Raw genomic sequence first — 21943 nt, 5'->3', positions numbered from 1 at the left:
CGCATGCTTGTAATATACAAAAGCTTTTTTTTTTTATCTTTTATGTAAATATGCAAATTTTTTTATATAATTATAAAGTGTATACAATTCGTACAATAGGTCATTTTATTTTTCTTTACACCCATTTATCGAAGTTTGATATTTTCTACACTTTAAACAATGAAATTGAGTTTAAAATATTTTACCAACTAACGCATATAAAAAGTATAATAAATTAAACTAAAATACCTTTCGATATCGTAACTTTATCTATATTTCAATATTATAAATAATTAAATATTTATATCTTTTTAAAATAAATATTTATATTTGTAAAATTATTATAAAATCTAAAATTATTCCACAAACTTCATTTCTCTTTTCATAACCAAAATCACCATACACCCCTTTATATTATAATTTAAATCTCTTACTATTATATATTTCAATGATAAAAAGTAAAATCGACTAAACTTTTTTAATTTTTTTAGTTTAATTATCAAATCCGATTTAAAAAAAATAAACAATTCAAAACATCTTATCCTTTCATAAATTTAAAAACTATAATTATATCTTTAAATCTTTTTATATCTATAATAATATTAAAAAAATCCTTAATAAAAATAATTCTTAAACCATTTTCATGATTAACTTTAATAATATATCAAATTTTAAATCTAACATTATCTATAATAGTTATTTTTAAATTATCTATTAATTCTAATCTCTTAACCTTTTTACTCTAATTTTCTTCCTCCTATTGATCCAAAACAATAATAGAACCCCTAACAACTTAACACCACATCCAAGCATTTACAATTTAAAACACCCAAGTGATAAATATAAGGCAGATCTGACATAATTTTACGTTTATTGTAACTAATGTGACACCACACATCACCATTAAAATATAATTTTCAGATTAAAACATATCACCATTAATAATAACAATTTGTTTCCTGCCAAATTCCTTTGCAATATATGTCACCATTAATAAAGAATGGCCAATCAAGTTTAACATAATTTATGCCCATTGATTGCATTATATGCAGTGAAAAGTATCAACAATAGGAAATAGAAAATAATTTTGCATCAAAAATTAAATCCTTAGACAAAATTTTCCAACCTGAAAACATGACCAAAATCTAACAACTCAAAAAAAAAAAAATTCACACCAAAAAATGAAGATCATGACTACAAATTATAAGAAAATATGAACAAGGAGAAGATGAAGTTACATCAACAAAGCTTAGAAACAAGCTATGGCCGTTTAACTAACAGTTAAGATGAGATCTCAGTCTTGTATCCCTCAAAGAGAATGCCAGGACAACCAGAGGAAGATTGCCGACAAGTGAAGCACAAGGGCAGATGGATATCAGGGACTACTTCATCCCTAAGACATGTGAACAGGCCAGAGGGGCAGACGTGTAGTCCCACCATAGGGTTCTTTGCGTTTTACCATAAAATTTCCACATGAATTGTATTAATGAAATGTACTTTGACGCCAAAATCCAATCGACGACAAAAACCAAAGACCAAATTAACATTGAGATCGAGCTGATGGCCTCAGACATCCAAGGAAGAACTGAGCAGCATAAACTCTCAAGCCTGGAGAGGCGAAAGCTCTTAGGCGGCCACTGCGAATGTTTTGAGAAACAAGCCTTACTATCTGTCATCATTGGCAATTAACTTTGATGTTTCAATGTAACGACTTCGAGAACCAAAGCTGGATGAATTGGGCAACAAAATTTAAAGTGCTAAGAACCACATTTCTTTCAAAAACGAACGCAGCGAAGTCAGTTAAAATACCCAGGAATTGGATTAATGGTGAAGAACGATCTCAGACATCCAAGGAAGAATTAAGCAGCACAAGCTCTCAAGCCTGGCAAGGCGAAAGCTCTCAGGCGGCCACTGCGAATGTTTTGAGAAACAAGCCTTGAATTTGTCATCATCGAAACAAACCAAAACATTTCACCAAGAACAACAAAGAGATACGACTTTGAAGCTCTCAAAAGACTCATAACTACTTTCTATCGCAATAGAAACGAAAAAGTAAGGATTAAAAGATCCGAATAGATTTCGGGATCGATCTCAGACATCCAAGGAAGAGTCGAGCAGCACAAGCTCTCAAGCCCGGCGAGGCGAAAGCTCTCAGGCGGCCACTGCGAATGTCTTGAGAAACAAGCCTTTAGATTTATCATCATCGACGATCCCAAAACATAAAACTCCGTCAAGAAATATACGAACGACTAGCCAAAAAAAGAACATCGGTCGAAGAAGAAAACATTGTGACATTATCACGCAGAGGGGGCATCGATTGAAGAAGACACGGCTGAGGGATCATCCGCTCGACGAGCCGAGGACGAAAAGGGGGAAACTAGGGTTTTGCGGCGGCCCCCGGAAGAAGCCATAGGGTTTCTGTCGCTGCATGCGATGGTGTAGGCACCTTGTTAGAATATATAGAGCGCTGCCCATAGTGGCCTCTATGTGGGCTCGGTATGTTGGGCTTCATCTTAAAGCGCATTAAATCAATTTTGGTCTTCATAAAAATGGGCTTCAAATGACGGGTCGGATCTGTTAAATCTATTCGATCCGCTTAAACCACCCTTTCATACTTCTTAAACCATTTGATATAGATTGTTTGTTAAAATTAAATGTTATAAACATTTTAATTGATTTTCTTTTCCGAATATTAACATATTCTTTATTGGCTTTTCTCGAGAAGTTCTCATTTTTTTCATATTTTTATTGTACTCTATAAAATGTAAGGGAAGTAATATCTATGGGGAACACCCTATGGATTTTTTACAGTATTTTTGAATAGGTTATTTTTTCTTATTAATCTCTCATGGCTGTCTGATATATCTATGAGAAATCCTTCCTACTGTAGCTGGACGTGAAGCCTGTGAGCTGAATGGCTCCCATTGGCGCCAGTAGAACAGTAGCAGAGTAATTTGTTGTGTTCATAGGTCTCTTAGAACTCGAGGAGAAAGCATGAATTTAATGGATCCAATCATGTTTGTAGACAAGCAATCCATGTCACATTACTATTCCCACCTTGAACTCGTAAAGTTAGAATTGGGAAGAAGGATTGAAAGGAACACGCACTTCGATCACTACCTTCATCCCTTCGTAGCTAAGCAAATAAAAGAGAGAAAGGGTTCATGTCTGCACACTTTCTTTTTGACATAGAAAAGCTAGTAAGACCAGAAAAGATGGGAGCCAAGAAGAGTTCCAACTCACCATCTCTTCACTGAACGATGATTGGAGATTAGGCGGCTTGATGAAGTGGATGTCGCAATTCCGATCGATTTCGCCCTCACAATTCCAAAGAAAAAACACTGTTAATTTTTGATAAATCTATATATCTATATATATGTACAGTCTGTAGTTAGATGAATTATTAGCATCATTGGTGTGAGAAAAGAAAAAGAGAGAGCTAACAAGATTTTACTGAAGACCAAAAATTTAAACCTAAATGTGTTTAATTTAACTAAAGATAATGTTTTGTATAGAGCTCAGTGATGTCAAAACATCCCTGAGACTGTCAGACATATGCACAATACTAATAGTCCTCACCTATGAAAGGAGGAGGCTTTTGGTAATCATGTAAGGGTCATCTGCCTTTTCAGGCCTAAATAGGACAAGCATCTAAACTAGCAAAAGAAGGTCCAACTTTGTGTTCTCAAGGTTAATGGATAAAAAAAGTAAAAAAGAATCTAAGAATAGTCCAACTAATATAGAACAATAGATAGAAGAAACAACACAAAAGCAATAATATTCTTTTTCTTGGTTCATCCAGATTTCATCCCAAGCAAGTATTTTTTTTCTATGACCTCTTATAAAGAGGTTAGCTAGCTTAGCTAATACAGATCTACTAACTATGTTTTAGGATCATATTCCATCTTTACCATTTATCATCAGAAAAAAAACAAGGCTCTTCAAAGCAACCAAGTTTTTTTTTTTTTTACTGTTCATATGTAACACTACACATCTTTTACTTGGATTTGGATATGGAAGCAGCTTATATTCCAATCTCAGCAACTCTGCTTTGAGCATTACCACAGTTTACCTATTTCTTAGTGCCAAGCACATAGGAGCCAAATAAGATGTGCCAAATAGAAACTCACTAAGTGGTGCCATTAAATATAACTTCATCAGCATCACACATCAATGGTGTCCTGAAATAGGAGAATTGCTGATGATGAGGAGGCAGTGCATGGTAGTTGGTGATGCCAAGGGAAATATAGAACATGTATCAATTGGTTTGGCTCACTGGTTAGCTGCTGTCCAACATAAAACCAATCTACATAGTATGATCGACCACATAATTGTGGGTCAGAAACTAAGGTTGCAACATATTATTCAGAAGTCAAATGTCCAGGCTTTGTTGATGGTAACAACAACAAGGTGCCTCCTCCCAATCGGAACAAGTTGATGTGTAGGCAGGCATCTTATTCCATGACACCATGATGGTGAGGGACATGCTCCCAACTACAGGAAACAACAGTGACAAGAAATGAAAACAGAACAACTCTCTTTAGCTTCCTAGATTCCATTTGCAACTCATCTGAACCCTGGAGTTGATGAGACTTGTAAACATCATGGAAAGCCTTGGTGGTGGGAGTGCAGACCCATGCAACATTGTTTCTTTTTCTTTTCTAAAAGATCAAAATTATTTCACTTCAATAGTATAATACATTTCATCTCTTGCTCATTAAAGCAAAAAATATTTATAATTTTGGAGATGAGTTATTTCTCCATATCTCAACAGTTTTAGTTTTTTTTTCTTTTCACAAACGTAAGCAACAAATGAACATTTCTATTTTCCTCCTTCTAAACATAAGAAATTTTATGGTTCTTGGAATTATATTAAAAAATAGAAATATTCTTAACACTATAAATAAGAAACCATGTTTTTTTTTTTTTAACGTTGTTCCATGTTATAAAAGGGTGTACCTAATGTACAAAATTCTTAGAAATACAATATATATATATAGTTTTACCTCTAAATATATATAAGTTATTCTATGACACAAATCCTGATTTAAGAAGGATTAATATATATAGTCTTACCTCTAAATATAGAGAATTTATTTATCTATTTAAATATTATATATATATTCTTACAAAAATATAAATTATATATGTGCATCCCTTTAAGTATTTAAAAATTTCATAAATGTCACTCACATTAAAATCCATTCAATAAACTCAAATCAACTATTACTGATTAGTTATCATTAAAGGTAGAAATATTAAAGCTTATATACCTAACTACCTTTTTATTTTTTTCACTAATTATTTTACCCACCCCCTCATGTTTCCCAATATTTTGAAAACAAATATTAATGTCAATTTGAATCTCAATGTCATTATGTTGACAATCTACTGACGAAGGTCAACTACAATAGTATATTTATAAGTTTTTGAGCTTGGTAGGGATACATATCTTAACCTATTATGAGGACATATAATTTACCAACTAGAAACTTGATGGATTATGCGCTGCTTTAGTAGAGCTATTCAATGCTGTCTACCAGATGGCATTGATAACTTTTTCACTATATTCCAGACTAAAATTTAAATTTAATATTATAAATTGTTCTTCTTCTTCTCCTTCTTGTTCTTGTTCTTCTTCTTCTTCTTCTATGTGACTTGTCCACCATCATTTTGCTTTCAAAGTCCACTGTAGGAAAAGAGAAGGTTTAGTATTCAGTGGGACATGGTGGGTGACGACGACTGTTCCGCTGAGTCCACACGGAATGGCCGCGGAGGAGACACCATCTGAATCTTTTTCTTTTTAGTCGTCGACGGAAATTGACATATTCCAGAATGTGGAATTTGTGATGGAAGTGGATTTATATTCTGAAAGCATGTGATGTGGATAGGATGAGTTGCATTATGTCGCAGGGATGCAGTGATTTGATTCGATAGTGATAACAAATATGTGATGCCTAATAGAAATAAAATAGAAAGAAGAAAATTGCAACGTGACTTTGCAATGTGATATCTCATCATGAAGTTGGGAAGATATTGGCTGTTGTTAAGGTTGTTATCGCGAAAGATTTTTGACTGTTATCAATACCAATATGACTTTGTAAATATATGAAAGTGTCGATCATATTAAAACTTTTGAGTGATTTACTATTGCATAGTCGATACATTCCAAATTCTTATTTATATAGTTTTAATATAATGAAAGAATTATTTAGTAAAAGATGATAATTTAATTATGAATGCTTGTTAGGATGTGTAGAGTTATTAAGATAATAAAAAGAGATATATATTTTCACCCGTTGAACAATTATATATGTTTCTGTAGAGGAAAAAAAAAAAAAAGAAGAGAGAAAGGATCATTTAATATTATATGAATATGTGGTTAGAGGAATGATAACAAAATATCCATATTGTTACTCTCAGATAATTGAAAGCCTTCAGAAGTCCTTTAGTCGATTAGGGATGAATTTTGTAAAAAATAAAAAATAAAAAAGTTTAAATTATACCCATCAATTTATTTTTTTAATACGTTTAATAGTAAATCTTTTTACCCTCACTTAATTAATAAAGATGGATAATGATAATAGTATTTTTCATCAATTATTTTTTATTACTTACACAATTATAGAGCAGCAAGGACATATAAAACACTCTCTATCCTTATTCCCATAATCAGACTCATCTATTAATATATAGATCAAAATATTAAGCTCAAATATTAGGTGATCCATGCACCCATCTACTTTAAATCAAGTTAGATTGAATGTTAGTTGAGTCGATTATGAGTTATTTGATTCAATCAAACTACATGATATAGTATTAATAAATATTATTACGATACACAAATTTTATAAATATTATTATTATATTTTTTTTTATATAAATTTTAATATTAGTAATAAATTTTAATAATAAAAAATTAAATTTAAAAATACAAAAAAATAATTGAGATAATATGAAGAACGCATAATTCTCCGTCCCAAATAGGGATTTCCATCCCCCGTCCGAAACGTGAAATGGAGTGAGAACTAGAGATACGGAGGATGCAGGTTGAGACAGGACGGGGAGGCACTGCCCGTCCCACCCTCATCACGTTAGCATCCCTCCTATTCAGTCTCCGTTCTCCCATCCTGAATACTGTATCCTCTCCTACGCCACCCCCATTAGCGATGGATTTGTTATCCAGCCGGAACAAGCGCTGTATTCCCTACCCAACCTCACCTTTGTGAATCCTACTCTCGTATCCGTGAATACCGTATCCCCGCTCTAATCCTCTCCCCTATCGTTACCCTTCTCCCAAGGCCGTTATCCAGCCGTAAGCCGTATTCTCTCCTATGCACCCTCCCAATATTGAATCCGGTATCCCTTCTTTAATCCCCTCACTAAAATATGACACCCACAGACCTCGAAGGGCAAATCCGTCCGACCGTTCGATGTTTCCCGCTATAAATCTCCACCCCTTCGCTTCTCCAATTTTAGCCGGAAAGCCCCCACGAATTATGTACTGAAAAATAAATTAACAAAAACCCCCCCGGAGAACAAAACTCTTCTCCTCCAAGCCCTCATATCGCCGGAATCTCGAGTTCCGGCGGCGAAATCCCACCCTAAAGCTACCTCTCCCCGGCGTCCCCTCGACTTGACCGCGCACTGAGGCGGTCTCCGGCAGGCTCTCCCCGGTGGTGGTAGTGACGTTTCTTCTCGTTGCTGTTTACGTCAACCGTGACTTCCGGAAACCCCAAGCTGGATGATGGGGTTCTCCCTCTTCCCGATGAAGACGTCGACGCGCCTCCTCTGGAGCACCAGCTTCTTCCGCCATAAGACCATCTCCATCCTTGCCTTCTTCTTCTTCCTCTTCTTCTTCTTCTAATCCGATCTATAGATCCCCTTCCATCGATCCCGACCGATCGAGATCCCAGGGAGAGGAGTACATACATACATACACCTAGAAGCGAGTACATAGAGAGAGACGTACCTGCGAACCCAGATCAGACCGTCGATCGACTCCGATCTAAGACCAGGGGATGGATTCTGGCCGTCTGATCTTTGACTCGGCTTCCTCTTCGTCCTCCCGCGGCCCCCTGCTCCTCTGGGGCGGCGGAAATCCCGTCCTTGGAGGTACTAATCGCTACAGCTTTTTTACTTGATTTGGGTTTGAATTCGGTTTTTTGTGGGCAAGAGCACGGATCGTGATGGATGTTTTATGTTGGGAAATAAAGCGGTGAGTCCGGTGGTGGTTGGGGTGGCCGAGAAGGGCGGCGCAAGCAAGCGGCGGCCGTTCTTCACGTCGCCGGATGAGGTTTATGAGGAGTACTACGAGGAGCAGCTGCCGGAGAAGAAGCGCCGTCTCACCTCCGAACAGGTAATTCGCTTTTTACAGCCAATTCCTATCAGCAAGCCTATCTATAACGATGTTATCGACCTCCCTTGCGATCGGAAGCTTTGTCGGTGTCTCCCACTTGGTCCCGCAAAAGTTCCAATAGATTAGCGAGTGTTCCTCGACGGGTTCGTTAAGTAGTGGCGTTATTTCTCCCTCTTTTCATTATTGTGGGATAAAATTATTTGCCGAGTGAAAATGGATGGAAAAGAATTAGACAATTTTACTACTATTATGCAATTAATACATCTCAATTTTGAATAGTCTTATGAAAATTATTTTTTTTCAATAAAAAATTCGATAAAAATATTTTGGATAGGGAATAACAATATGTTTTGGTGTGAAAAAAAGGTCCACTTGCTAGAAAGGAGCTTCAAGGAGGAGAACAAGTTGGAGCCAGAGAGGAAGAGCGAGCTGGCTCAGATGCTAGGGTTGCAACCCAGGCAGGTGGCGGTCTGGTTCCAGAACCGGCGTGCCCGATGGAAGAACAAGCAGCTGGAGCGCGACTTCGATCAGCTCAAATCCTCCTACGATGCGCTCCTCTTCGACCACGATGCCCTCCTCAAGGACAACCACCGCTTGCGATCGCAGGTGACCTCTTCTCTCTGCCCCTCCCATCACCTCCCGACCCAAAGATTCATGTTTGATCTAAGTTTGTTAGACCGATGCTATGTCAGCGTGATTTGTAACTCAGGAAAAGTGAAAATTGATATTCCGAGGTTAAATCGTCTTCATGTTCTCCAAAGGTTTTAAATTGTGAGAATATTTTAATTATTTGGAGTCATCTTTAATTCAATTGTGAGAATGTTATTCTTTTTTATTCTCCTTATGTTGATTCCACTCGTTAATGATCCGAATAACTTATTTAGTTAGCTGAATTAGTAATTAAAATTTGGTTGAAGGTATTCATCAGAGTTTTGAGTAGTCTAATTGTGTTGCAGCTGAGCACACTGGCTGAAAAGCTAGAAGAAGCAAACGAGCAAGGAGCATCAGGCGTCACCGTGCTGACGGTGGACGATCAGGCGGCGTCAACCGCGGATCTGACGGTCCTGAACATCCAGCAGAAGAAGGTGGAGGACATGCTGAGCCCCGGGAGTGGAGGAAGCGCGGTGGTCGAAGCGGACGGCGGGCATCATCTTGTGGAGAGCAGCCGGGAGTCTTACCTCCCGGAGAACTACCACTGTGTGGAGCTGGTCGACGTCGTCGGAATCCATTCCGAGGACGACATGAGTGACGAGGGTTGCAGCTACTACCCCGATGGCATGTTTACGGAGCACCACCAGCAGGAGGAGGTGGAAGCTCAACTGGATTGGTGTATCTGGAACTAAGTACATGGATGAGATAGCCTGGCTGCTGCATGCATGCATGCATGCTGCCGCTGCTGTTTAAATGTCACTAGTCGAACATTGTTGGATGTGTACTACCTGTATGATGAGATGTTTTTGGATCGTAAGAATATGTACTTAAGAGGAAAAAGGCTATGCATGTTTGGGTTTATTATCCTAGTAAGTAATGAACTCTGCTTGCTTCACTGGTCTGATGTTCCACATGAAGGGTTGGTTGGAAAATCTTCTATTTAAGGATAGTCATGTTCTTTGATTCAGCTCCTCTTTTAAATTTTGGATTTCTTTTGCTGTTAATTGTATTTTTTTTATATATGGTACAGTGCCATGCAAGATATGTACCCCTTTCTATATATGCATTAAAATCTTACTCATATGTGGATAATGGTGATTAGATCCAAAAAACAACCAAGAAATGCCCTGTTCTCTTCCTGTAGATCATTTTATGTTCATTTACTCTGTATTTGCTCACTCATGCTCCCTAGAAAAACAATAATGGGACTGCTGATGATTGAAGTTTTGTTTTGTATGGTGCTTATAGATGCATTGTTTTACTTGGATACAGAGAGGCTAGCTATTGTAGGTGGGCTCAAGCAGCCAATCAATCAGTTCCCCCACTTTTCAGCTCCAGAAATGACATTTGTAGATCCACCTTTTGGCTAATAAGTTGGATCTTTGATTTCTCCCTTTAATGATGTTGACATAGATTATTAGGGTTTAGCTGGGGCTACACTGCCATGCAAAGTTTACACCTGCTATTATATTAAATTCAGAAGGATTTCAAAAGTCCTGTTCTTTGAAAACCTGAACTCCCAGTTTGTGCTTGATAGCAAAACTTGTTCTAAGAAATCTTCTTCATTTATTATCATTTTATTCTAATTTATGCTTGGCATTAGACCCATTTTCTTTTACTCTTTAAGTTTCAACACTACTGGAAAAGCAGTTTTGATCCTGCTGGTAATGAATTGGTGGGTGGAGTATATATAGTCAATGTAATTGCTCCAACTGAAGCATGAACTGGGTAATCAGTCTCTATATTACTTTGGACACAGACTACCCTATTGCAGGCTGACTCAAGTTTCCAACAAGTGTCAGTTCCCACTTTAGAACTCAAGAAATAGCACATTGATTGGCTCTTGTTTGGGTGACGCTGCTTCTCCTTTTGATTCTTCCCTTTACTGATGTTGACATTGACCATATTTTATCTTATTCTGCTGTCTTGGTCATCATAGTTTGTTCTTTTTATTTGTGCCAATCAGTGGTTTTGCTTTGGACTCTCTCTCTCTTTTTCTCTCATGATTTTTTTTTAACATCGCCTGCTGATATGGTGCCAACTCCACTACATACTTGATTTTGAGTGGTGAATTGTCCTTTAAGATGCTATTGAGCCATAGAATTCATAGTTGGAGCCACCAACTTTTAAAAGGCAGGAAGACCAGAGAAACTGTGGCTCAGCTTCTGTGCCAGACATCATGCTTTCTGTCTCATGTGCATGATTGCATCCATCCAATCTCTTTGGCTTTCCCCAAAGATGATATCCAACACAACTGTTGTGTAGTCCACTGTCTGTCCTGTCCATTGAAGATAAGTTATATTAGCAAGGGGAAACAGAGTGTGCTTCCTCTTGTTGTTTTGGGATTATTATAACTCATTATACTTGGGGGGAATGGAAGGATAAGTGAAAATGAATTGGACATATTGTATCCAGTTAGCAGCCATGAATTGTGAAAGATAGTAGCTTGCATATTAACAACACTAGAGGATTCAATTGCTTGATTTGCCATTCAAATAAGTCTGACTTCTACAGATCAGGCTTTGCCCTATTGATTGATCCCTTTCCTCATCAATCCTTGTGGAGATGAACACATGCCATTGAAACAATTCTCTTGGTATATTCTCCCAGAAAGAAAAGAAAGATTTTTCTAGATTGATCTTGGGTGTGGAACCTCATGTGTTTATAGAAGAATAAAGGAATCACTTTTTAAGTGGTGGTTTAATGCTTTTCACATTCAGGCTTCATTTACATGGTTGTGACTTGGGAGAATATTTAGTGATTATTCTTCTGCACTGGATAAAATCTTCTGTATTCCCATAAACTCTATGGCTCTCATCCATGTACGAATAAGAGACATAAACACCCATATATTTCACATGGAATCCACTACAAACTTATTGTAAAGATCATTGGTAAATATCTTTATCTGTTGTTATGGATGTGAACATGTGTGACAACATCAACAATACAGCTTGGAGGCATTTGTTGCTGCTGTTTCAACTCAAGAACTGGTCACTCATAATCTAATAAATATTTTTTATTCTGGAAACACATTTATGCTCACAAAGAAGTACTTACAAGTTAAAGATGAATTATAATTCAATATTCTTTTGAGAGTCAAATCAACAATAAAGCTACTCATGTATTAGGAGTGTTTTGTAACTCATATATCACTCAGATTAGCCAATATATAGATCAGATCACCAAAGGTTTAAACATCAATCAAATAACTAATTAAAGAATTCAATTTTCCAAACAAAATCTAGTGATAAATCATCCTTAATATAAGTGAACCAAAGAAACAATCCCAATCCAAATCTTTCAAGAAGCAAAGTCATGGAATAGCTTCCCAAGATCTGCACAGTTACAATCGCATGCATGCACTGAGGCTTAATTAAATGTGTGAAAGCTTTCTACGTGCCTGTCTTGGCCTTTTAAGGCTCAGAGACATCAGACCTCTCATCTTCCTCCTCTCGGACGGTGTTAACCATTGCTGCCACGTGATCCATGCTCGGCCGAGCAGCAGGGGAGGGATGAACGCACCTGAGCGCAACCTGCAGCAACTGCACCATTCCTCCCTCGCTGGCTCCACCCGAGACGAGCGCCTCGTCGAACACCTCCACCGTCCACTCTTCCCTGACCACGGAGTTCACCCACCTCGCCAGCTCCGATGGCTCATTCCGGACCGGCTTCCCCGTCAGCAGCTCCAGGAGGATGATCCCGAAGGCATGCACGTCGGCAGCGGCGACGGCGGATCCGCCACCGGCCTTCTCGACACTGCGGCTGTCTGCTACCAGGCCGTACTCGCTGATGCATGGGTCCATGACGTTGGTCAACAAGATGTTGGAGGACTTGAGGTTCCCGTGGCCGATGCCATCTGCAAGAAGCTCCCTGTGCATGGCGGCCAAGCCCTCGGCTACTCCGGCGGCCACCCTCAGCCTGTAACTCCAGTCAAAAGCAACACAATCCAATTGCCTGCCTGAGAAAGGGCAATATAGGTTAGGGAGCATGGAAACATCGACCACACATGAAAGGGAAAAATATTTAAAAAAGGACTAAGGTATGTTAGAAAATATTTATGTATAGCAAAAAATTTAAAAATAAAAAATTAATATAAATATTAGAGCTTACTACTAAGAGTCTGTTTTTACTATTCACAATTTTTAAATTTAATAAAATAATATTTTATTATTTATGACTCATTTAATTCTGATTATTATTATTTTTTACGTCTGCTCATACACATATTTCATTGCCTCCCGAGTGTTTCCTATTATTGATAATCATCCCTTAGCTTGTACGTATCACCGATTACTATCTCTACTCTTGACCCATCACAAATTGTCACCATCTAGCTTAGTCCAGACCACCATGAGTTGTTGTCCTCAATTTGCACTCCCTGTCGTCGATCATCGACCCTCTCAAAATCGTACCCTCATAGTTCATGCTTCGATCCCACTTGTCATCCCCTTAAGATTATCGCTCGAGAAAGAGGACGAAGAAGAAGAATCGAAGATAGAAGAAAAGTAAAAAAGATATTTATGTTTAGATATGAAAAGATAATATTAAAATATTAAAAATTTTAAAATATGATTATAAACAGTAAAAAAAGATTGTAAATAGTAATCTTATTTAAAGTCTGAGTGATGAGTTTGAATCTAATGACTTAAAGTTATAGAATTGAATTATCAATCAGTTCATGTTATTTCTTACCTTGGAGGAGACTCAAGAGGCTTCCATTCCGCTGGTACTCGTACACCACGAGTTTCTCCTGAGTCGAGCAATGAAACGCCACCGCGGGGAGCACGTTCTGGTGTCCAGCCATGTCCATCCTCTCCATCCTCCTCCGAAACTCCGCCGCTGAAGTGCCGCAGTCCCTGATCCTCTTCACGGCCAAACAAGTGCCATCGGCCATCGTCACTTTGTACAGGCTTCCATTCCTTCCTCTCCCTAGCGACTCCGCCGGAGCCTTCAACAAGTCGTCAAACTTCAAGTCTGTCATCGTCCCCGGTCTCTTCAGAACGATCAACGAGGATGTCGCCGTGGCGGAAGCTTCCGTTGAAGACCACGGGATCGAGCTCTTTACGCTGCTTCCATCAGACGCAATCTTCTCGTCAGCAATCTTCCTGTGCTTAGTCCTCTTCTTCCTGTGGATCAACTTGTACGTGACGTAGAGGAACAGGACAAGACCGAGAGCGATGTAGCCCGAGAACATGATGGCCTTCTCGCGTGACAGCTTCAGTGATTTGTGATCCTCCTTTGATGGCGAAGGTGGACATGCAACAGGAAGTGGCTTCCCGCACAAACCGGGGTTGCCGATGAAGCTGGTTTGGTCCAACCGATCACCGCCCGGCGGAATGGGACCGGCGAACAGGTTATTGGAGACATTGAAGCGTCGGCGATCGAAGTTTCCGAACCGGAAAGTAGGAATGGTTCCATGGAGGCGGTTATTCTGCGCCAGGAAGCCGACCAGGCCGGAGATCTTTGCCAGGTCCGGCAGCTCACCGGAGAAGTCGTTGTCGGAGACGTCGAGCACCTTGAGGTTTCCCAAGAGGGTGAGAGAGGGAGGCAGGCTTCCAGCGAGACTATTGCCTCCGAGGTACAGGTGCGTCAGCCGGCCACAGTCGGAGATCTCCGGGGGGATTTCTCCCCGAATGGCATTGTGGAGGAGACTCACCGCAGCCAGCGACGGCGCCTGACAGAGCCGGCCGGCGTCGATTGTTCCACGAAGTCCCAACTCCTCGAGCTTGATCTTGTACACAGAACTCGTCCTGTTGTTGCACGTCACGCCATTCCAGCCATCGGTGCATGGATCAGTCGCGGCACTCCAACCCAACTTTTCGATGATCCCGGTGTCGTTGCCCGAGAGCACCTGAAGGAAACCGACGAGCGAGAGCCTGACGGCGTACTCCTCGGAGTTGCCGGAGCAGATCAGGAGGAGGAGGAGAGACATCAGCCAGGAGAGGGTGCTGCTCCATTCCATGGGCAAGAGGGGAGGGAGTGAGGCTGCATGGTTAGGTTGGCGAGGAGATGATAAAGCTGGAGGGGAAGAGGAAGAGGTGGTGGTGGACAGTTGGAAGTTATTTTTAATGGATTGGTCTTGGAGGGAAGTGACAGAGAGAAAGTGTAGAAGGAACGAACGGGTTCAAGTGAAGTGGATGGTGCCATATGGGCTGAGTTCTCGATGAAGGCAAGAGAGAGTGAGATTTGAAAGACATGGAAGCCGGCAGGCTGAATCAGTCTTCTCGATCGAGATGTTGCTACAAAAAGAAACTGCAACTTGTTCCCAGTGACTATTTCTTCTTCTTCTGTTCCCCATTTCCAGTTGGATCGATGGCTGTAAACTTCAGCTTAGAAATAATATATGTGTTGTATAACAATAATAACAAGATCGTGTATGCTTCAATTATCTGAAATTTGCTGCATGAATTTGCCATCATTGAGATCATCATCATTGCTGCATGAATTCCATGCAAAGAACAATGCGGGGACTCATCTCAAGATGAATCTGACTTCGTATAACAGGCTTTATTTGTACTGGGAAAGAAAGGTCGAGGAACGAGTGATGAGGACTACAGCAGGCCACATGTATCCCATGACTGGTGCTTGGGGCAATGGTAGGAAGAATGGAAGCTGTGTTGTGGGGATGAAGAATCTAATCAAGATTGCTGCCTCAGTACAAAAGAACACCTTTCTGAGCCTAAAAGTCCACATCTATCATGTGAATTGGTCAAAGATTACGACAGTCACGGCACAAAATTAGGAGATGAGATCTGCTCCACCAACCTGACCAAATACAGCAAGCATTACAGTTCAAGGATAAATTTTTATTTAATGCAAGTTATTATATGGGGATCAATCTCAAATTGCATCTAATTTTTGAGAAACAGCCATGTAATTTTCCCTTTTTGAATTGTTTGAAATCTTAATAGAAAAACAATAAGATCCAGTTCATCTTCATGGCAATTGAAAAATTATAACTTTCAGTGATGGTGTATATTTTGAGGAGACATTGGAGTGGCTAATATTACTGGACTTGATTTCAATATCCACACATCTTATGATCAGCTCTCAGAGGGAGTTCTTAAGAAGAAGAAGAATGACAAATTTGAAAGTTGGTGGAAAAGCTTTCTTTCATCTAAAGCACAGATAAAAGACAAAAAAACATATAAATGGAATACTCTGCTCTCAGCACAAAGGAAATATTGTAATTATCAACAGCAAACAAGTTGGACTGATTTATCAGCACTTTGCTTACAGTATAACTTTAATCTTCCGCTTCTAAATTTGATTTGACCATAAATCCAGCAGATATAATCATAGACCGACAAAGTCGTTGAAAAGAAGTGGGCAAATCAATAACCATGCATAGAATGAAGAGATGAATCCTGCGTTTAAAGCAAAGCCTGGTCTTCCTAGATCATACATAATAATATTTACAGAAAAATTGGCAAGGATGGATGGTTCCATATTTACAGCAGTATTTACATTATTTACACCCATATGTACATTAAGCAATGGTGGAAATCCCCGTCTGGATGCACAAGGGGATAAAGAATAAAACAATATTCCTAACTTCACTCATCCCCTTCGAAGAATCTGAACCTTCAGGATGTTGCAAAGCTCTGTTGCTAACTTTTCTAGTTGCCTCCTATCGGGTCTTAAGAAACAATTTGCTTCCATATATATCACAAGTGACTGGTGTCCAGCAGGAATTATATCAGACAAGCTGCCCCATTGCTCCATGATTGTGCTTCTTTGATGTGGAATTTTCCTCTTTTTTTAACCTATAGATTAAAAACAACTTATGGTCTACACAAGAATCATACTTTACAAGGCCAAGCTCTCAATTAGATTCCACAAAGTCAGTTGTCTTGAAGAGACGAAAGCCATTCCTCTATGTGCTTCTTTCCATCTGTAACAATCAAATTGAGAACACCATTAGAATAAGCATTTAATAACATGTAGCATCTTCAACATAAAATGACTTGTATGCATAAGAAACAATGAAAGGATTGAAATACATTAGAGTGAAAAATCATAATCCAATAATTTGATCACAACAATAACACAAAAGGGAGAAATAAATAATCTCTCCAAAATCAAATTATTTCAAGTTAAAGAGTAAAATAGTCCCTAGTGCCTGTAACAAGGCCACATGCATTTAGAACACCTAAATTTCCACTTAGAGACAAAAAATAAGTGTTCTGGAAAAAAAAAAAACATTGTACTAAATAGAAAAATAAAAATTATACATACTTCATAGATCAAAATGTTGAACGCTTCAGTACCATAGAAGTACCAAGATCAGACTAAGATGAAAAGAAACTTTTTAAAGTTTATCTGGAAATAGAAAGATGGCATTTGATTGCACCAGTAATACAGGTGAGCCCATAAAAGCTACAGATGCGATAGGAGGAAGACAAAGACCATAGTAAATTATGTTAAAAATAACCAAAAAATAAAAAGGATGCAGTATCTTTATGATCACCAAAATATGTTGCCTTCCTGCAACATAATGGAGGGAATGTACTTCTATAAGTGCATCGAAATAGTTAAGACAAAATGCATGTCATCATTCATTATTATACTTGTGCTTAAACTATGCAGGGTGTTACAACTAAGAGAAGAAAAGGTAATAGAAAATGTTTATTGTCAATCTCATACAATATTATCATTGAAGTGAATACAGATGGGACTTCGAGTGCACAACTTTTTAAAAAAGACAAATGTATTATTGTAGTCATAGAATGTACTTGCCAAGGAAATATATCTTAAAATCAAGGGCATTTAATATAAATGTCCTTAAATGAAGTTAGATCTTCCAATAAGGTCAATAATTCCAATCGAAAGATGGAACTGCCAGAGGCTAGAATGTAACCACAAACACAACTGCAATGCTGAAAACTGAATATCATAATTTGTAAAATAAAATATTTCTCCAATATGTGCAAAAGAATGTACACTCGCTCACAGGAGACACTCATGTTTCACGAGTGGACTAGTGCATATTTGAGTGGATTAATACCATTTTTTTAGACTTATACCCTTCACAAAGACTTCAGATCTTACCTGCACTAGTTCTACTTCTACCATCATAGATAATCATATGCTTATCACGTCTATCACTTAATAAGGAAGAGACTATGATGAGACCATGTCTTTCCTTTCAGGGTTGTCACTTTGAGTTGCTGGCTTGTTTTCACTTAAATTTAGATTACCACCGTGTATTTAATCTTATAATACCTTTCATAAAGACTTCAGATCTTCCCTGCACTAATGCTACAACCACGGATAAGCATATACTTATCATGTCTATCACTTATCATGATACCAAAAGGATAATGACCATGCTTAAGATTGCAAGCAATATCATATCAGCAAGACAAAAAAAGAAGGTTGAAAATCTTAAGAACATCTGTCATCTATGTACATATTTGGCTAAGTTATACATATTATATAATCATTAATAATCAGATAATATTACAAAATTCTTGACAGTCAAGCAGAACTTGAAAAACTTCAAATCAATATTCACAAAATGAACTATTGCCCAAAGAAATATTCCTGTGTAGTTGTAATTTTCATCCATAAAAATATGACTCATTACTTTCCCCTAATAACTACACAGTGATGAAAGGCAAATAATGGCAGATTGTAGGTTTCAAACTAAAAGATGCACTTTCAAGAAAGGAAAGATTTTAACAGAACAGCAGGTCAATTAGCTCTACACAAGCAAAATATCTTTAAAAAAAGACAATTAAATATTCTCTTTCCATAAAATTAAAGAATTATATGAATACATATGCTAGAAATGCTGAAACTAATGTCTCAGAATCGTAATATTTCCAACAGAATGGATAATTAAGCAGATGCAAATACAGAAATGATACACAACAAATCTAGTCACAAGTATGTAAGAAGATAAAGATAACAGCATGTCAACCATGATGGGCTAAGAATCAGTCATCCATTGATCATCTAGTATCCAATCCACCTCACAAGCACATTGTAAATTGTCAAAAACATTCCTCTGGAAGAATATACTCAATTCCTAAAAGCTATTTAGTCTATAAAACTGATAATAAGCTTACTGGACAATATGAAAAAAAAAAATCATCTTGGAAGAAAAATATAGCTCAGCAAGTCTGTTACAGGTTACCAGTTTCACAGCTCACCAGTCACCATATCGTTTCTTACATAAAGATCAGCAATAAATCAAAAATCTCATCAGATTCAAGCTTTCAGCATGTTATTAGCATTATGAAAATCGTAAAGATCAGACCAATGATATCAAATAATGTCAACTTAGTGAATGTAAGATAATGCATACCCCATGAAGCACGTGTAGTAAACAAGACATACACAGCGAGGAGAACTTAAACCAACAAGGCATTTGATCAAAACAACCAAGCAAATGGAACATAAGCAAGGTACCTTCTTCAGTCCCTTATGTAGTTAAATCATTCAAATGCACATTACTCAGCAAGGCACAGCTATAAAAGCGAAATTAATTGCAATCTACGGCACGTTCAAGAGAAGAATATTTGCGCATATGCATATTTACTAACGCACATCAGCACATGCAACACTACACAAGGATAGAATTTAAAAGCAATATCATATTAAGCCTTTGTCAAGGCAACGCATAACAATAGCAATCAGATTTTTACATTTCCAGAGTTTTAGTATACGCAAGACATAAAATATATCAACAGTATCCTTCTGCAGCATCTTCTTGTCTTCTTATTTCCATGTAAATTTCAAGAGATCTCAGTGGCTACAGTTTGGCATTCAGAAGTCCATAATTTAAATGATATACTATGACAAACAAAATTTGAATATCGAGGAAATATGAAACTATCATTCAGTCTAACTATTTACAAAATCAAACTTAAATAGAACTATTATTACCTCTAGGAGAACAAATACAGCATGCAAGGGAAATAAAGGAAAGCTATGACAGCATGATTTAAGGAACACGTTGAACAAAAGGCTACATCTGCCGAAGAAGTCAAAAGTATTTATCTCACCAGAAAGATCATCACCCGTGCGATCAACCGCTCCCAAGGCATGAGATTTGGAGCTCTCCGCCTGTTCACTACGACCACGCGCATAACACGGGACCAAGACGGCGAAGCTGTCCTCCGACTCATTATTACTCCGAAAGTCGGGGGAAAGATGTTCCAGCCATCCGATGGACCAATCGGAATCGTCAGACTCCGACCCCGACATGCATCCACCGTCCGAGGGCACAACTTCGATATCATACTCCTTATCGAAACGCCGCTCTTGCCGGTTCTGCCACTTCTTCTTATTTTTTCTCGAATTTGTCCTTGTCCTCGGCTCATTTGCGGGCGGAAATTTCAAGTAATCCGTCTCCTTAAATTCCGAAGGCGATTCGGGTGAGGAACTCAGGGATGAATTGGAGGATTCGTGATTCTTCTTACCCCAAATCCAGAAAGAGAAACGAGGAAAAGACATAGACATTTTTCTATCGGAAAAACCCTTCTCGGCAGAATCAAGCCACTAAATTTGCCCTCCGAAACGATTTCGACAAGCAAAGAATTACGAAGAAGACGCTTTGGAATCTGTCGAAAGAGTCATAAACAATCAAAACTCAGCTATCAAAAAACGAATTTTTCCCATGAACCGTTAAAAATCATATCTAGCGAAAACCGACATGTAAAATCCCAGTTTTCTTCCCAAAAACCATCAATCAAATCAGAATCTTCACGAACGACTCCGATCAAAACAAGCATAACAATGAATCTACAAAAGATCTTTCGGAATAGCGGAGGATCTCAAATCCCGTTGAAGAATTGTCAGCAAATTAATCTCTTTCGGGTAAAACTCCTAAAAATCGGGAAGAGATACGCCTCCAGAAGAAATTCAAATAACAAAGCAAGCTATTGCCTGCTGATTAGAATCCCAATCCCACAAGGAACTCAGAGCCCACGCGATGAAGCGATCCAGTGGTCCTCGGGCCACCGGCGGGCGCGGGCGCGAGGCGGAGACGAGGGAGATTGGTGGAGGTACGAAGCAGTAGCGATTGAAACGGGGCGACTCCCCGTCGCCGTCCGCTCATTTTAATCTGTCGGACAGCTGCTTCAGATGTCGCGATCGAGAGATCGACGGTTGAGATGCACGAACACTCAATCTAGACCGTCGATGAGCGGGCCGCTTCTCCCAGTTCGCACGGATCGGGAGACCATGAAACCGGTGCATGAGATAGTTTCCGATAGAGCCGCGCATATACGATCATATGCGACGTATTTTGAACCGTTCGAATTTTACAATCGACGGTGGATCTGTGGACGGTGGAAATGGTGGGACCCGGCAACCGAATATTAAGGGAAGGGAGGTATTCAGGTCCAATCATTGCGTATGTTTGCCGTGCATTGTATTGCCACGTCGGTTGCCTTACCCAATTTAATCCGAAAATAATAATAAGGCTAAATAGCATATTTGCCTCTTCTATATATATATATATATATATATATATATATATATATATATATATATATATAGATATATATATAATAAGAGAATATTCTTCTTATCTAACATGTAAGATTGGTATTATATCGTTTGCCCTCAATATTTTTCTCACATCAATTATTTATTTATATATTTGTTGTCCTTGGAAGATGCATCAAACATGAAAAGGTGCTTTGATCACATCAAATATTTTGAATATATATTTTTATTTTAATGGATGCATTTTGTTCAAAAAGAATACTTTGATCACATTAGATATTTTTCTGTTCTAGGCAACCATATCACATGCAAAGAGATGACTTATTTATGTTGGGTGATGTAAATGGCTTTTATATTAGATGAATATATGGCTTACAAAGGTGTCACTTTGGTCATACATGATGCCTTGGATGTTTTTATATTGGGTGGCATGCATCATGCGCAAAGAAGGCACCTTGGTCATGTCGGTACTCTTGATATTTTTCTCCTAAG

The 21943-nt window shown here is 38.4% G+C and overlaps 3 protein-coding genes and 3 non-coding genes across 6 annotated transcripts; 1 reads left to right on the top strand and 5 right to left on the bottom strand.

Annotated features, from left to right (window-relative positions):
• Positions 1-1541: 1541 nt before the first annotated feature.
• Positions 1542-1663, bottom strand: LOC135621338 (small nucleolar RNA SNORD14). The gene has a single exon (XR_010490505.1). It is a non-coding gene; the product is annotated as a small nucleolar RNA SNORD14 (small nucleolar RNA).
• Positions 1664-1815: 152 nt separating this feature from the next.
• Positions 1816-1936, bottom strand: LOC135621337 (small nucleolar RNA SNORD14). The gene has a single exon (XR_010490504.1). It is a non-coding gene; the product is annotated as a small nucleolar RNA SNORD14 (small nucleolar RNA).
• A 130-nt stretch (positions 1937-2066) lies between these two features.
• LOC135621339 (small nucleolar RNA SNORD14) lies at positions 2067-2188 on the bottom strand. The gene has a single exon (XR_010490506.1). It is a non-coding gene; the product is annotated as a small nucleolar RNA SNORD14 (small nucleolar RNA).
• Positions 2189-7444: 5256 nt separating this feature from the next.
• On the top strand, positions 7445-9884 carry LOC103996230 (homeobox-leucine zipper protein HOX16). The gene is made up of 4 exons (XM_009417098.3): positions 7445-8094; positions 8196-8338; positions 8705-8944; positions 9295-9884. The coding sequence occupies exons 1-4, from the start codon at positions 8001-8003 to the stop codon at positions 9679-9681; spliced, it is 864 nt and encodes a 287-aa protein (XP_009415373.2). The 5' UTR covers positions 7445-8000; the 3' UTR covers positions 9682-9884.
• Positions 9885-12254: 2370 nt separating this feature from the next.
• LOC135619908 (probable inactive receptor kinase At2g26730) lies at positions 12255-15015 on the bottom strand. The gene is made up of 2 exons (XM_065122370.1): positions 13685-15015; positions 12255-12950 (listed from the first exon to the last, which is right to left on the bottom strand). The coding sequence occupies exons 1-2, from the start codon at positions 14952-14954 to the stop codon at positions 12406-12408; spliced, it is 1815 nt and encodes a 604-aa protein (XP_064978442.1). The 5' UTR covers positions 14955-15015; the 3' UTR covers positions 12255-12405.
• A 1325-nt stretch (positions 15016-16340) lies between these two features.
• LOC135619907 (uncharacterized) lies at positions 16341-21050 on the bottom strand. Its single transcript, XM_065122369.1, has 2 exons — positions 20005-21050; positions 16341-16886 (listed from the first exon to the last, which is right to left on the bottom strand). Exons 1-2 carry the CDS (start codon positions 20459-20461, stop codon positions 16837-16839), a joined length of 507 nt encoding a protein of 168 aa, XP_064978441.1. The 5' UTR covers positions 20462-21050; the 3' UTR covers positions 16341-16836.
• Between the last annotated feature and the right edge of the window lie 893 nt (positions 21051-21943).

The sequence above is a fragment of the Musa acuminata genome, chromosome BXJ2-8 (genome assembly GCF_036884655.1).
Source record: "Musa acuminata AAA Group cultivar baxijiao chromosome BXJ2-8, Cavendish_Baxijiao_AAA, whole genome shotgun sequence".
In the NCBI taxonomy this organism is placed as follows: domain Eukaryota; kingdom Viridiplantae; phylum Streptophyta; class Magnoliopsida; order Zingiberales; family Musaceae; genus Musa; species Musa acuminata.
Note: the sequence above shows the minus strand (reverse complement) of the source record. Positions and strands in the feature narration are given on the sequence as shown.

What these genes read in the sequence shown, in the direction of transcription:
- LOC103996230 (XM_009417098.3), top strand. Translation starts at nt 8,001, where the DNA reads ATGGATTCTGGCCGTCTGATCTTTGACTCGGCTTCCTCTTCGTCCTCC. An exon ending in CGGAAATCCCGTCCTTGGAG is followed by an intron (nt 8,095 to 8,195) that starts GTACTAATCGCT and finishes TGGGAAATAAAG; the next exon opens with CGGTGAGTCCGGTGGTGGTT. An exon ending in ACCACCGCTTGCGATCGCAG is followed by an intron (nt 8,945 to 9,294) that starts GTGACCTCTTCT and finishes ATTGTGTTGCAG; the next exon opens with CTGAGCACACTGGCTGAAAA.
- LOC135619908 (XM_065122370.1), bottom strand. Translation starts at nt 14,954, where the DNA reads ATGGAATGGAGCAGCACCCTCTCCTGGCTGATGTCTCTCCTCCTCCTC. An exon ending in CCTCTTGAGTCTCCTCCAAG is followed by an intron (nt 12,951 to 13,684) that starts GTAAGAAATAAC and finishes GCCCTTTCTCAG; the next exon opens with GCAGGCAATTGGATTGTGTT.
- LOC135619907 (XM_065122369.1), bottom strand. Translation starts at nt 20,461, where the DNA reads ATGTCTATGTCTTTTCCTCGTTTCTCTTTCTGGATTTGGGGTAAGAAG. An exon ending in CACGGGTGATGATCTTTCTG is followed by an intron (nt 16,887 to 20,004) that starts GTGAGATAAATA and finishes TGATTGTTACAG; the next exon opens with ATGGAAAGAAGCACATAGAG.